At 40.4% G+C, this 16,773-nt stretch overlaps 1 protein-coding gene across 1 annotated transcript in view; it reads right to left on the bottom strand.

Moving 5' to 3' along the window:
* The window catches only part of LOC145994472 (dynein axonemal heavy chain 1-like), a 1,132,367-nt gene that overhangs the window by 467,029 nt on the left and 648,565 nt on the right, over positions 1–16,773 (bottom strand). The window contains exon 35 of the mRNA XM_083130607.1: positions 13,037–13,242. Within this exon, the coding sequence (XP_082986733.1) occupies positions 13,037–13,242 (206 nt within the window). The remainder of the gene's footprint in view (positions 1–13,036; positions 13,243–16,773) is intronic.

The raw sequence follows: 16,773 nt of genomic DNA, 5'->3' as shown, positions 1-16,773 counted from the left end.
GACAACTCCGCAAAACAGAAAAACTGACTGCTTGAAATGATTCGTATCCCATTCAACATATAACATTCACCTAAGTGTCACCATACAAAAATAGTACATTTCAATACAGAAATACTATTTACGTAATTCATATTTCCACTGACATCAAATGAAGAATTTACGCACTATAGCTCTCTCTATTGAGCCAAATCAGCATTCTTGTATTGTTCCACCAATCTTTAAGGTGCATGATTGATTGATTGATTAGGTTCATTTTACTTCATTTTTTTGCCGCTTTTGGCTAATCGCGAAGATGAGGATGAGCGATGTTATGATTAAATTGATGAAGGAACACGCACAGAGAATGTCCAAGCCCATGCCAGGATTCGAACCACCCCACGGATCCCTGGTGTCGTAGGGCACTCTGCTGTAGAGCGACCACAAACAAAAAATCTTCGGCCAGAATTCCAGCGCACATCCCTCTTCATCCGTTCCACTCGGGCCATAAGGAACATGCTCCACTCTGCCCCTCCCCTCCACGCGTGAGTACGATCATAGTAACTTTTTAAACCTGATTCTGTTTACTGTACATTCACATTATTCATAGTTGCATTACAGCAATCGTGTAAATATAACTACAAGCGTGCTGTCAAAAGCACCACTTCTCCGGATCGGAGCGTGCCTCTCAAAAAGTCGAACCACTCCGCTCCTGAGTGAGGAGCGGAGTGTAAACGACGCTTCGGACTCGCTCCGGAGCGCTCCTTTAGTACGCTCCGCACTCCGCTCTGAAACCCTGGTTAAAATCCAGCAGTGTCCGTCATTGTACAGCCACGCAGTTTCTCTTAATATTGTTGCGTTACCTTTTTCTTCCAACTGAAATATCTGACGTGTCGTTCAATAACAGATATTTCTATTTCATAGGCTCTTGTGTACTACAAATCCTTTTCTTGTCATACCGGATTGGTGGATACGTATAGTATTTTCTTAATAACCAACATAGAATAGATTTTTTAATTATCGACTTCAGATTATTATTTATTTCTCGATTTTATGATTAAATCAAGACGACAGGTGGACAGGCCATGTGGCACGAATGGGAGACGAAAGAAGACTTAGCAGGATTCTTTTTGGGAAACCTGATGGTAAGAGACTAGTAGGAAGGCAAAGACGAAGATGGAGAGATGACGTTGAGATGGACCTAAAGGAAATCGGTAGGGATGGAAAAGGGTGGATAGATCTTGCTCAGGATAGGGACAGATGGAAGGCCTGTGATGCTGCAGCCATAAACCTTCGGGTTTAAGAAGCCTAGAGACTTAGTTAGTTAGTTAGACTTTAGATTATTTTTTGTTTAACTCTAATTCCATTTGTGATACACAGTTTTTAATTAAAAAGCATAGTAGATGCTACAGTAGAAAGAAGTAATCAAGTTTTTCTTGTATGTATGTATTGCTTGCATTCTAGAATTATTTCTCTTGTAGTCTACGGTTATTACAAGCACAAAAACACAGTTTTTCGTTGTGACGTTTCAGGAGAACACACGCTCCATTCATCAGACATTTCTTTTTAGTTTGACTAAAGATACAGTTATAACAATGGTTAAGAATTTTTTAAATATAACGGATTCTCTTTTTTATTTAAAAAAATCTTAACCGTTGTTATAACTGTATCCTTAGTCAAACTAAAAATAAATGTCTGATGAATGGAGCGTGTGTTCTCCTGAAACGTCACAACGAAAAATTGTGTTTTTGTGCTTGTAATAACCGTAGACTACAAAATAAATAAGTAATTAAAGTACTGACAGAATAGTTTTACTACCCTTCGCCCCTTTAATCAATTTTTGCTAGCGAAAATTAGTTTTTTGAATAATCTTAAGTCATATCTTCGAAGAGAAATCGACTATTCCACGTCTACCTCACGTGCATTAAAATAATATTAACTTGAATAAATTAACTCTGATTGTATGAGGGTAGAGAACGTCAAAGAGTTCAGGTCGCAATTAAATCTTTGAAATTGGAAAAAATATCTGCCGCATTTTTCTCTTGGTGGTGCCATATTGATCACTGGTTTCGCGTGGGAGGCCGGTCGAGATGACCACATTCCTCGAATTGACGTCAACGCATTCATCATTAACTTCATTGAAACCGCTACGAGCTGTGCTCAAAGATATCCTGAAAAAAATAGCTTCTCTGTGGTAGTTAAAGGCGAGCTGCAACTGTCATTGAAATCTATGACTCTGACTAACAGGACTTCAAGAACATGTCTCCAAACAACATGGAAATTGTTCATTTTATAATGCAGTGTAATTCAGATGTATTTAACGTATTCCTAATTCACAGACAGAGATACTTTCACAAATGGTTCATTATTTCCTCACGCTATTTTATTGTAGAATATGTTGTACATGTATGCCTAAATCCATATCCATATGAATACGTGTGTGTATGTATAATTAAAATATATGTATGTGGATGAGCTTATAGATACGTATGTGTCCATTAATATGTGTATGAGTTTATTTTTGTTTCTATCCTATTATGGTTATATTTATTCTGGACAAATCTAATATACATATGAGGCGTTGCGGATACGAACGGTGAATTCAACAAACGTGCATTGTGAGGGAAATGCGTTTCAAGTAGTCAAGCACAGTGTGAACTCCACAAACAACTTTGGAAATCAAGCATTAAACATCCCGATCTACTATTACCAAGTTTTTGTGGAGTTCGCACTGTGCCTGGGAACTTGAAACGCATTTTCCTCACAATGTGCGTTTGTTGAGTTCGCCCTTTGCATCCGCAACGCCTCATATGTATTCACGAGAAATGTGATTTTATACTATATTTTCTAATGATAATATTGGTTGTGGATTTATGGATATTTTATAAGTGTATATATTTTATATAAGCACGTCATTACTCTACGTTATATAAGTATACATATATTATAGTCATTTCTATGTAATATGTATGCATGCTACGTATATAATCTCACTTATATTCATATTTCATATCCTTTCTCTGTAGATGGGAAATAAATAAATAAATATTCAGGTGGTACCAGAACGGTATGTTCAGAAACTGTTCGAAAAAGTTTGTAAACAGTTTGGGTCAGCTGCCTCGAAGCATTTTGTACACACTTTTGGGTCAGCTACCTCGAAGCATTTTGCTTACAGTTCTGACCAATTGCTTCGAAGTACTTTGCCTACAGTTTGGGTCAGATGTCTCTATGCATGTTGTATACAGTTTGTGTCAACTTCTCCGCAAAAAAATTGTTCACAGTTTTTTTCAGCTGCCTCGAAGCATTTTATATAGAGTTCGTGTCAGCTGAAAAAAATTGTTCACAGTTTTTTTCAGCTGCCTCGAAGCATTTTATATAGAGTTCATGTCAGCTGCTTAGAAGCATTTTGTTTAGTTTGGTCAGGTACCTCGAAGCTTTTTTTTGTACACAATTTGAGTCAGCTCCCTGAAAGCATTTTGCATACAGTTCGGACCAACACCCTGGTATGGCAAAATCGGAATCCAATGGTCCAGAATTCGATTTCAAATCCATGGATGCCTTCCTGTCATTTTGTGAAAATCCCGTTTAGCTTTGTTTTTGGTTGATTGATTCGTCACAACTTACTGATTCCATAATAATATTCTGTAACAATTATGCGATAGAACAATGCAAAAAATGTTACAGGGAAATTAATGGAAGAGTACGTAGCTTTCATAGAAGGTATCATCCCGTCATTGGTCTGGAGTGATCGAGGAAAACCACATGAAATCTCAGTCGCGACGTTTTTCTGTCGCTTTGGATTAATCGGTGAATAGAGGATGAACAACAGTATATGAAATTAATGAAGATAAATTCTTACAGGGGCACGCAAACCGAGACCGGGACTAACCCGGACCTTAAGTGGCGACATTGAGAGTGGACAACGATATAATGGAGTCTATAGTCCAGACTATGCGGAAAATGAGATAGGCAAGACTGCGCGAAGAAGTCACTCCCCGCATCAAATACAACTGGAGATGATTTGGTAGATACTGAATTAAAATCTTGAAACTCCTTGCTTGACGCACTAAAATTAGACGAAGATTATCGTAATTTTCATAGAAACTGAGATTTAGGGCACAAAAGTGAAAGAGAAAGACAGGCAGACAGAAGCAGAGAGAGGGAGAGAGAGATGCGGAGAGAAACAAAGACGGTCAGACAGAAAGAGGGGAGAGAGAGAGAGAGAGAGAGAGAGAGAGAGAGAGAGAGAGAGAGCGACGGAGAGACAGAGTGAGGGGGCATGTAGATGTAAATATGCTGTTTCTAAATTACGTGTAAATGTTGTTGTTGAGTTGGTGTTTTAAGTCCACTTTATGCCCAGTAAGGCTAATCGGGACTGGACCTACAGTTTAAAGTAGGATCCGAACAACTATGAGCCTCCACCGGGTATCGAACCCGGGACCTCTTGATTACAACGCGTCGAAGTTAACACGCCATCGGGGACGCCCCATAGAGAGATAGACAGGGAAATACACACACACATATACACAGAGAGAGAGAGAGAGAGAGAGAGAGAGAGAGAGAGAGAGAGGGATGAGAGATAGAGAGAGATGGACACAGCCAAGCAGAGAGAGAGATGCACAGACATGCAGATAGTAAAAGATAGAGAGAGACAGAGACAGGCAGAGTAGGAGAGGGAGGGGCAGAGGAGAGAGAGAAAGAGAGGAGACAAAGAGAGAGAACGAGAGAAACAGAGGGAGAGAAAAGAGAAGGAGAGGACGGGAGAGACGTGGTTGCTTTGGCCTGTATATTTGTTATCGATCCTGACCTCCTTTCAAGCACTTCCGGCTAGACATCGTGTTCCATCAAACATCCACGCCACACTTAATGGGAAATCTCCCGATCCCTCTCAACAGCCCTTGTAAACAGGACGACAACGCCCCGTGCATATTCAAAGGGCGGGGAGCAGAGGAGAGTGGGGCGGCCTCCGTCCTGGCCCAAAGATAATCCAACGAATAATCGAGCTGCGGATTCTCCAGGCAAATCCCCAAGCGATGAACGAACAGCGTCCCATATCCGTCGGCAAACTCGGGAACTCGGGTTAAAGTGGGCAGGGGATAACAGGCTAATTGAGATCAGACAACATGAATTGCTCTGCGTGAAAATAAAACAAATATACGAGTAGAATGTCTGCTTTCGACATTTTGCATTGTGATTCTGTGAGCTGGCTCGTCTACCCACTAATTACCGAGTACGTGGTGTGTTGTTGAGGATGAAGAGTGGTGCAAATCACATCATCTTCACTATGGGCTGGGCGTAAGGTATGACCCTTTCTCAAGACACCCAGATGTCAACCGTAGTACACACTGGACTGCATTTTGCAGACTAGCTAGGCTCTGGCGTCTGGGCCCTCGGCCCGTAATACCTAATCCTTTATGGGGCTTGTGTTGTCCTGTTCATATGTGTTTGTGATTGTCCCTTCATATATATCATCGCCATTCGTTAATTAGCCAAAAGTGGTATAAACGCGAAGTAAAATAAATCAAACCATTCATTCTTTCATTCCACTATGGCCGCGATAGAGACTATGTGGAGCCCTACTTTCAAAGCTTTTGTAGGGGTGTAAGGGGTGACCTTCCACGTAGTACACCCAAATGTCAACCTCACTTCCACGTTAGTGCACCCTGGACCGCAGACTAACGAGGCTCTGGCGACTGGCCCCATGGCCAGTATAATTTTGTTTGTATTGTCCTGTTCTTTTGTCCTTATGTGTGTTCAGTGCCACTTTACAGCCTCAGCTTTTAACGAAAGTCAGAAGATTTTAATATTTTATGATTTTAGTTCTGCAACGTTAGAGTTGTTATTTGTAACGATAAGGGGCTGGACCCCATATAATGTGACGGGTGCAAAATAGCCTTAGTGCTGACGCACCCAAAATTTTAAATTCAAATTCAAAGCTTATGTGTGTCTCCGTGGTACGATGCAAACCACAGGGACATAAATTTACGTTTTGCTACTGCGGAATGTAAAAACGAATCTCACGCATTTGGGTGTCTCTCCTCGATGGGGTAAATAGTGATTGTGCTGTCGCCTTGTAATCAAGGGCCCCACACTCGATACACTCGAACCTCACAATGGCTTAGATCTACCCGCAACCGTACGTCCAATTGCCATTATTAGCCTATCAGAGGAAAAGGTAGACAAACTTTCACAACACACTTTCGACGTGTGTAAATGGTAGACGTGAGAACACTGCGATAATTATATAAAATCCTTAACACATACCCTACAATTCTTACAATTCTTGTAAGAGGTAACGCGTTATGTGTGACTTCTTTTTGTGGGCATCTCGTTATGTCTGGGCCATGACGTTCGACTTTTTCAACCTGGGTGTCCCTGCCTGTAGCTTTGTTACTGCTGACATAGAAGATTGCCAACTGCTTACCAAGAGCATTGCAACATCAGCGAAACCTCAAAACTACAATCGAACATAGACAGAGTTGGGAGCCATATATTATCTTCAAAACTGCAGGCACCTATAGTGTATAAATGTTAACAGAATTACATCGGTTAAACTATCAGGGAATTCAGAACAATTCCATTTTTTGATGGATAATGGTGCCGAAACGACGCGTCAAAAGTGAAAACGTTATTTTTCAAACTTGTCCAAATAGCCTTTATACGCTGTGAAAGCGTGTGCGATGAAGGGTTAAATATTTCTCACACAATACGAGTGCGTTCGCTTTGGCTCTGGGCCGAGATAGCGTTGTGAACAACATTGAACAACTCTTATAACACAGGTTAGTACTCCTTATGCAATATAAATATAATCGTCTACATGCTAGAGATATGTGCGTAAATAAGCGAGACGTTACGGGACATCTCCGCCATGTCACGCACTATCTCGGTCAACAAACAAAATGAACACACTGTATATATTTCGAGTTTCGAGACGATATGGACACTCCTCGCGCTTCGAGACCGAGACGAATGTTGAAATCTAGAAGAGGCCGAGAATGAGTCAAGCATATTCAACTCGTCTCCAGTGGTGTAGCTTCGGCATTTCGGGTGGGAACGCCAAGTCCGAAGGAAGGGTCGGCCCTTTTTTGCTTAATAATTTACTTATGGAATTAGTCGCCACAGGTATTGTTTATTTGCCTGAAGTCAGCTGGGTTTTCAATAAAACATCATCCATGCATGTTTTAGCTAGAAGATGAGATGCCTCACTATGCCACAAATGTTTTGAACTCGGGTGTTTTATACTTTTTGGTATGACGCAAGTCAATAGAAAACCTACCTGAATTACAAGCGCTTCTGAACAACAGGAGACGTCATTGTTGTGGGCGATCCAACTACTGATTGATTTGGTATATTTTACATCGCTTTTCTACCACTTTTGGTTAATAGCAAATATGAATATGAGTGATGATATTTATGAAGTTGATGAAGGGACACTCATAAAGAACACCCGTCCTAACGCCGGGATTCGAACCAGGGACCTCTGTCGTCTTGGCGCGCTGTGAAAAACACTCTGACACGGAGATGGGTGGATAATCCAACTATCGTACACTCTACTGACGTAACAGTGCCGATTAGTAATTCAATTCAGACCACTGTTTATTGCATCATGGAATGGTGATAAACATTTTTAAATAATTTTGTCCACAGACCATTCGATGTTAAGAGTTTTCAAATGAATGCTAACCATTTCCATTGACACAATATTAAGCAGTTAGATACTAACGAAAAAATAATAATAAAAAAAAAAAAAGAATAGTTTTGCGGGTTAAGTGGTAAAGCAGGCACAGGCTGAACTTCTACCACGAAGGCTTCACCAACTTATTTGACAAAAACTGTGTTGATCTTTTAGTTTTTAATGCACATCGCTGTTCGTGCGATAAATTATACGTACATTGCAATGGTCATTAAGAAATGGTATATTTGAGTTTGGTAAAGTTACGTCAGTCAATATTACGTATTGTAGCAGCACGAGTGGCACGAGCGCGAAGAACCGGGTAGGAATTCTACCGCTGTCGTCTGCTTCAGAAGGCAGGAAGGGTCACATGAACCAATCACGTAGCCCTCTGCTCCATACGCTGGCGTACGAGAGAGAATTTGCGCGCGTGCTGTAGAGATCCAAGCTTTCCCTCAAGAAAGGCAGCAAGAAATATAGAGTTCTTTACGTCGAACCTACCCGGCGTTCAGGCAGGAAAGGCATTGAAGAAAATGCTGGAACGAGTGTTGTTAGTGGAACGTTGCAAGCGGATAGCGAAAAATAGCTATTATAATGCCATGAAGGTCAAACATATATGAAATTAGTCAAGATTTACTTTATATTTACAGCATTTACGTATATTTTAAATTTTAAATCTGGGAACGCCGGGCGTATGGGCGTACTATAACACAACGGCACTGCTCGTCTCGTCTCAACACCCCCCCAAAAAAATCTGTACCACAGCCAATTTGTATTCATTTTTGGTCAGCTGCCTCGAATCATTTTGTATGCAGTTTGTGCCAGATGCCGTCTGCACCTTAGTAATACAGAATGGTAAAGACAAGATGAAGGCTAAGATGATGAGGCAGGGAATTTGAGTACGAAAGCAATACAAGATGCATTTAAAACAGAGAATTTTCACAGGCAAAAAATGTACAGTTTCAAGAATTCTCATCCCATGAAGTAATACGAAATCTTGGCTCCTTGCATCTGAGGAGGACCAGAATTCGTAAACACGTCTTGGAAGAGTTTCCAGATTTCCGATTCTTCCAGCGTTCTTATTATCCAGTCGCTTCTCCATCGACCGTCTTTGCTGTTTTACGCTTTGTTGCTCTTTCGTCTTTGTTTCTGGAATTGTCACACCTCTCCGGCACTCGTTAAAGGAATTCTCTGTGCAAATTTTCCAAACCTCCTCCGAAACTTTACAAATCCACATTGTGAGAATAAACTTTAGCCCGGCTGCGGATTTCATTTCAATATACTCTTTCCGCGTCGTACAGGAAAGTAGACGAATTGATTAGTGAACAGGGTGTGCAATACGTCGTAGTCCAAAGTAAAACAACATTTAACTCCTTCAAACCTTGTATCCGCAACAGAGCTTGATTTAATTAACGAAGTGTAAAAGCTAAAAACTAGTGATAGGATTTTCATGACTTAGCATATTTTTCTTGGTAAGGGTGATGTGTTCCCTAAATAAATAGAAATTCATATTGTGAAGAAACTAATTGAAATAAGGTGCTTTTCCAGGGCATATTTTGGCATATTTGGCCATTTCTGCGTGATAGAGCATATTTTGATGGATTTTTGGTCATTCAGTATACGAGTATGTTCGCTTTTTGAAGAAATATATAGTCATTTTCGAAGTGGATTCGTTCTTTCTTCCATGTTCACTCGAGGTTATTTTTCCTTTTTGGACTGCACCAAAATCTTTTTTCATTTTTATTTGAAAATTTACAGAAAGTATTCATTGTACATTGCAACTCAGGGCTCATCAAGTGAACTAAAAATAGTACGTATGTGAAAATATCTGTGGCCCTACTAATAACACTGACAGGACATGGCGGCCTACAGGGAGGGGGTGTGTTCAAGAGATTAAGAACCGTTTCGGTAGAGAAACACGATATACAAATTTGTGTCGCTGAGATGTCACGACACTAGTCGCCGAGGTGATGTGATCAGCACTACGCTCCGGTCGCCTTTACAAAGCGAAGAAAGGACAAGAAACGCCGGTTCCCGCTTCCGATGTGGCAACCTTCACCATGCAGCGTTGCCAAATCTAATAGTGATCGATTTTTTTTAATTACTTCCCCTTTACTGTAACCTTTGGCTGATCGAAGAAATGGATGAAGGGACAATTAATAACGGACACGGACCGACCTCCGTGGCGGAGTGGTTAGCACAGCGCACTACGACGCCAAGGATTCCGGATTCGAATTGTTGTTGTTATTATTATTAATCATAACGGTGGAAAAGGAGCTACACGAAAATTGTTGCGAGAAGAAGCCACCTTTGAAAATCAAAATATGATTCTAAATGAGAATTAGATAGGTGGTTAGGATTAAGACGTGCATTCAGAACTGAATGAACGAGAATTTTACCCTACGATGAATGGTGATTAAATAGTAATGTTATTACAGTAAAACCTCGTTAATCCAGACTAATGAGGGGATAAGTTGACCGGTTATACGAAAGTCCGAATTAACTGAAATGACCTAAAAGAACAGTACAAAGTGCATTAAAACTCCGTTTATAGCAACAAAACATGTTTATTATGGTGTATTTAAAGGCCATAGGCCTCAGTACACTATACAGTAGGCTACAGTAAAATGTAAAGCAATACAATGCAGTACGTACATACACGCTACCCATGTGTGTTGGCTTAAATCAAGTGTAGTCCGTTACGGAGCAATATGACTTCTAGCCACATTTAAAGCCTTGCATTCTGCTTTTTTTCTTTGCCTGTTCGGATTAAGCTAAGTCCGGCTTATCGGGGTCCGTATTAACGAGGTTTTACTGTATTTCTATTACCTTGAAAAAAACTTGTAGTTCTTACAACAGACCTGTTTGATTTGATTTGGTGTTTTAAGTCCACTTTATGCACAGTAAGGCTAATTGGAACTGGACCTGCGGTTCAAAGTGGGATCCGAACCACTATGTGCCTCCACCGGGTATCGAACCCGGGACCCTTTGATTACAAGGCGATGGCGCTACAACAGCGCCATCGGGGAGGCCCTACAACAGCCCTGTATTTTTATGTAAATCGTAATTGAAAACAGCATAGGTACTGCTGTCTTGTAACACGGTAGGCCATTAAATCATGTAAATAGATGTGCACACCAGGATGCTTTAACGTGAACTACCGCTAAATCCCATCATGAACGGTTCATGGGAATGTTGCCACAAATGAGGGTTTGCCACGCGCCGTGTAATGTGCGATGCAGTTCTCACAAGCATCAACCACTTACAGGTGAGGAATTAAACCAATTAGTAACAGCCACATTGTGTGGATGAATTCCGGTAGCCGACCTGTTGAATGGAATTCTTGTCAGTTGCCATGCGAGGGGCAATTTGGTTAAGTGTTAATTATAATCCTGAAATATAATCCTTTGAAACTGATATTGAAACCCATGCTTGGTTTTGCCGGACTTAATGAGCGTTCGTCGTCACTAATGTAGACATCGACTTCATAGAAGGAGTAAGACGTTTCCCTATCCTTCAAAGCATCTAAAGAGAGATCAAAGTACAGATTTACTCCCCTTCAAATGCTCACTTTCATTTAACGATCATTAGTAGGGAACGGATTTTAAGGTGTAGCTCCTTTCCAAAAATGAAAATATAGCTGTTTTTATGCCGATCGTTTGAGATATGTTTCTTAGGACATGAAATCGTGTAAAGTGAACACACTTCCTTGCACGTTTTTGCACATTTTCGTGAAATTACCACAATAATCCCCTTTTTTCCCCTTCTGAGATGCTTCAGTACCTTTTTCCTTCCTTTTCTTTCATATTTTGTTAAAAAAATTGGACACAAAAATAAATGATTTTCACTCTTCTTGAGCAGCTGCATAAAATCCTATAGACTCATTTTGTAGAGGAGAACAAGAGCTATAAAATGGTATAATATAATCATTGCAGCCCCAATATTTACCAAGATAATGTACCAAATCTCGCGAGAGAAAACACAAATTTCAACAAAAACCTATTCCGAATAAAAAAAAGGTAAAGTGCTCCCCTGCGCTATGCAACACGCCATGAAGGCGTATAGGGGGTGTGGGGTGGTTAGGGCCCCACTAGTTCTTGATCTCTGCCGAAGGTGGGGGTGATGTTATCAGCACCACGCCCCCCGGCCGCCTTTACCTCCCAGAGTTTCCTCCAGGTACCCACTTTATACGACGCTGGGTGCCCGCCGGAGCCGCTTGAACAGGTGGAAAAATCCCTGTTCTTCCCCGCCGGGGATCGAACCCGGGTCTCTCGCATGTTAGTCAGACGCCATAACGACTGAGATACCGCGGCTATTCCGAATATGCAAACTAATTACTTATTATGTTATTTGTTACAGTGTTGAATAAAGAATGTAACTGGTTTAGACCTGAAAAGAGGCATTTTATCAGCACTGTTTTTTTGTACCTTTTTGAATAAATTTTCAGAACCTTTTTTCCTCTTTTCCGACCATAATTTTGCACCTTAAAATCCGTTATCTGATCATTATAAATTGATAAACATCCTTCCACTAAAGTATTCCGTAAGTATATCATCCAAATGAACTTCGACTTCAGAAAGAAGAGGAGGTCGGTTAGAACAGAATCCCTGAAGAGTGAATCTCTAGTAACAAAGAGGATAGATAATATTTCTTTAGGTAACTTATAATTAAGGGAAGTTCTGGATCCCATTAAGTTGATTGATTGATTGATTGATTTGGTATTTTAAGTCCACTTTATGCACAGTAAGGCTAATTGGGACTGGACCTATAGTTGAAAGTGGGATCCGAACCACTATGTGCCTCCACCGGGTAACGAACGATCCCACTAAGTTTTAGGCCCAGACTCGATTAGCCTCTCTGTGTATAAAGTGGACTTACAACCAAAACTCAAAATAAAGCAATTTTTTTTAATGATGCTCCTGCTTCTCATGAGAATATTTTTGAGCCTACAGTACGGTTTCTAATAACTTTTTGGTCTTAAATTCAGTAACTCGATTTGTTTGTTATTGCAGACAGGCCTTAAATTAGTTGATGGGATTTCAGGTAGAGGGGTTCGGGCTAAGGGACGCGCATTGGTTCGAGTCTCCTGGGGGGAAGCGTAGCAACTTTTCTCCTGAGATTTTGTCCTGTGTATGGGACCGGTGGCCACATACCATCGTGAGGAAATAGGCGAAATACGAATGAGTAGCGTAGTCCAGTCATGGAAACCTACAACAAAGACTAGTGGTTCGTCGTGCTGACCACACGTCACCCGTCTCTGCTGAGGCATGCGGGACTGAGGACGGCAGCCTCAGGTTGCGCCACGGGTTAATATATTCTAGTTATAGAAACACAAATCCTATATTTACCTCGTAAAAGAATACTACAAAATGACGTTCATGTAAATACCTGAGTCTGATTGGCCGACGTTCGTGCGGAGAAGTTGATGAAGTCGCAGAGGAACTTCTTGTGGAGGCCACGGCTCAGTTTGTTGAGCACCGTGAGGGTCTTCCCGGTACCTGTTGGGCCGATGCTGAGAGTGGGGTACTCGTTGGTCACCATGATCTCCAACAGCGCCGCGCTTCTCGTGTTGTCCATTGTTGGCACCTCGATATCTGGACAGCAAAAACATGCATTACATAGTACTCAAATATATTACATCATACTTATGAACTTTACGTTACAGTACATAGTTTGCCATTTGCAATATCGTTTGTGCACCCACTCACGTGTCACTTGCCGTTTCTCATCACTGTAAAGCCCGCTTTAGACGAAAGCATTTTCCTTAGCATTTTTCTTAATATTTACGCCATGACCAAAATGTTACCATGTAAAGCGAAAAATCTTAATGGCAACTCAGACACCACGGCATATTCCATGGCATTTCTCAAGGATAGAACCCGTCCTATTTCCGTAGCATTATTCGTAGCATAACCAATCAGAAGCGACCTCTAGGTCACGAGTGCAGTTGTACTGGCGGCTGCGTGAGATTTAAACAATGTATCATTTCACATTTTTAAAAGCCGATAAATATTGAACCGAGATGAATAACGTTTCGTATAAATCGTTATTAGGTATAAAACAATGGCGCTGCTTAAATATACTTACTTTACAACGTTTACTGTACACGTATATTTACAGAATATTTTAGTTGTTTCAAATGTAAACACCCTGCACTCAGCATAGATGATTTAACTCGACGTGTCTTTCGTGCTGTATATGTTATACATTGTAATCGCAAAAGCTTACCGAAATCTTACATGAAATGCTTCCGTGTAAAGTACACCCAACAGCGAAAGAAACAGTAGGCGAATTGTTCACCACCATTTTCATTCGGTCTAAATTCTACAATGTGATGACAATGAATTGAAATAATGACTCAATAAGCAGAGAACAATGCCTGCTTCGAACCAACATAGGATGTAGAATAAATAAGTAATGAAAATAGCGGTGGACAATTTGTCTACCATTATCTTTGCCGTTGACTGTACCATATAAGATTTTTGGAAGCATTTACGTAGCATTTATGCTAACAAAATGCAAAAGGAAATGCTTCCGTCTAAAGCCGGCTTAATAATGTCCTCTTACATCAGCTATGCCGCAACCATTGGCATACGAATTCCAGCAAGCGTTCCGTGCGACCTTCAGAGCACGGATTCCAAGAACGAAATCGGCCCCAAGCAACAGAATAGCGGCCAATTTTCAATGCGGTCGAAACAGAATACATGCAAGTAGAGGCACGGGGACTTTTTGGACGCATTGTATATTCTACAATTTCAAGAGTTACAAATCCCTCCCCTTACTCACATAATTAGATTTAGTAATTAAGGGCAAATGCCTACAACTTACCTTTACGAGGAAGTGAATAGAATATTAAATAGTTTTACATGTTGACGTTTCATACAGATATAACTTAAGATGACCTGACCCCTATTCGATTTTCTTCATATTTGACATACTTACTAATTGAGGCCTGCTAATAACGAGTTTGTTTGTTTGTTTGTTTGAGTTGCTGTTTTAAGTCCACTTTATGCACTGTAAGGCTAATCGGGACTGGACCTACAATTTAAAGTGGGATCCGAACCACTTGTGCCTCCACCGGGTATCGAACCCGGGATCCCTCGATTACAAGGTAAGGACGCTACCACTGCGCCATGGGGGAGGCCCTGCTAATAACGAATCTGAAGTTAAAATTTGTCGGAAACGTCTAGAAATTGCAAAATAATTGCGAACCATTGACCCACGAACCATTGGCGCTAGCCCCACGAACCATTGACGTGTGGTTAGGTTAGGCAAACATAGTTAAAATTTGGTGTCGTGGTAGTATCGGGAATATATATATTTCCTTGTGAAACAAAACAAAATCGCGAAAATCGACGGTTTCCATTCCGAAAACTAACGCCTTATGTTCGCTTATTTTGCAATTTCTAGACGTTTCCTACAACTTTTAACTTCAGATTCGTGATTAGGAGGCCTCAATTAGTGAGAATGCCAAATATGAAGAAAATCAGAGAGGGGTCCGCTCATCTTAAGTCGTTCCGATAAATTTACTGTAAAGATTTTCATTCACTGAAAAAAACAGATCTGCCTGAATTAACAAGACGTTTTGTTAAGCTCATTGGTATACGTAAACAAAACATTTGGTAACCTTTAATAAATTTGATAACTTTGATTAAATTATAGTAACTCTAAGCAAATGTGCCTCATTACTAAAATAATTTGATTCCGGTGAACAATTAACTAGTATGTTGCCTATTTAAACAAATAGCCTATTTGTTTACGGGAAACTATTTTTCTATTATACGTAGTGCCTTAAAATGAGGGTTGGTGATTGTTTTGGCCTTTTTAGCTAAAATGTATTATGTGCATACTTAAAACCTTTTAGTCTCTTCTGTTCTCCACCTAGTTATAATTTGCACAACGATCTATGGCATTATAGGTATGATGTGTTATTTTTATTTTATTTTTGCTAGAAAATGTGCGTATTTGAACGTATGCGCGAAACATCGAAAGTAATCTAAGTTTATACACAAGTTAATTCTGTATCCAAATTTGACATTTATGAAGCAAGAATCGATCATAGTGACACCCGGATGTGAGAAAAAAACCGTGAAGTTAAAGTTCGTTTAAGTCCACTTTATAGTCAGATCGGCTAATCGGGACTGGGCAATCCATTTAATTTAATTCCAACAAGTAGACGTTAATGAACAATGGTTACATGTAAGTATACAAGGAGGCTCTTTGTCAGGTTCCAGTCACCCTCCCTACTCTCCTGTACAAGGGACAAACACAGATTTCAAACTTTGTTTTTTTCATCGCAAGGGCTTTAGAAGTTACTTATTTACGACAATATTCGATTGATTGATTGATGAAATTAAAACTTTTGGGTGCGTCGGCGCATCAGGCCATTTTGCACTCTTCAATGAATGTCGGGAGGATCCTCTTATCGAAAACCCTTACCTGAAATTTAAAAAGATAAAAAAGGGGTGTAAAAAAATCCTCAAGAAAAGTTAGAAAATGGAGGTTGTAAACAGACCTGCATTGGACAAACACAACACATTAAAACAGGTAAGGAGAGCTTAAAACTATCTCAGGAACAGTGGAAAACACTTTCTCTTCTCAAAAACCTAAAAACAGTCGTCAAAACACTGACTTCGTTACCCAACATGAATGACAAGTCCTTCGGAAGGTTAAAACTCTTGTCTGAGATTGTTAAAATCGGCACATTCAAGAAAAATGTGTCGAACACTTAAAACAACGTCACAAAGAGGGCCCAGTCCTTGCAGCAAATGGCGATGCGTTAGACGGCTATGTCCAATTCGGAGCCGCATTAGGGTCACTTCTTCTCGGCGCGAGGGACGACAATATTTGAAATCCTATTTACATGTTCTAAAATATCAGAAATGAAAAGTGACACATAGGATATTTTGTCAGTAACTGCCAATGATTTCCACCTCAACTTACACGACCACTTATGAAGGTCTGGCTCTTTGCCGGCTTATTTCTGTTGGGTGGCGGCTTAATTTGCTTCGTGCGGGAAACATCATCTACAGTACTTCTCTACTGACATCTAGACCCTTTGCTTGAGTGTTTAAAATGAAGGTTCTGGATACATCTGCACTTTGGCTATTTGCACACAGCACGTT

The sequence above is a fragment of the Lepisma saccharinum genome, chromosome 10 (genome assembly GCF_977018435.1).
Source record: "Lepisma saccharinum chromosome 10, izLepSacc3.1, whole genome shotgun sequence".
NCBI classification, from domain to species: Eukaryota; Metazoa; Arthropoda; class Insecta; order Zygentoma; family Lepismatidae; genus Lepisma; species Lepisma saccharinum.
Note: the sequence above shows the minus strand (reverse complement) of the source record. Positions and strands in the feature narration are given on the sequence as shown.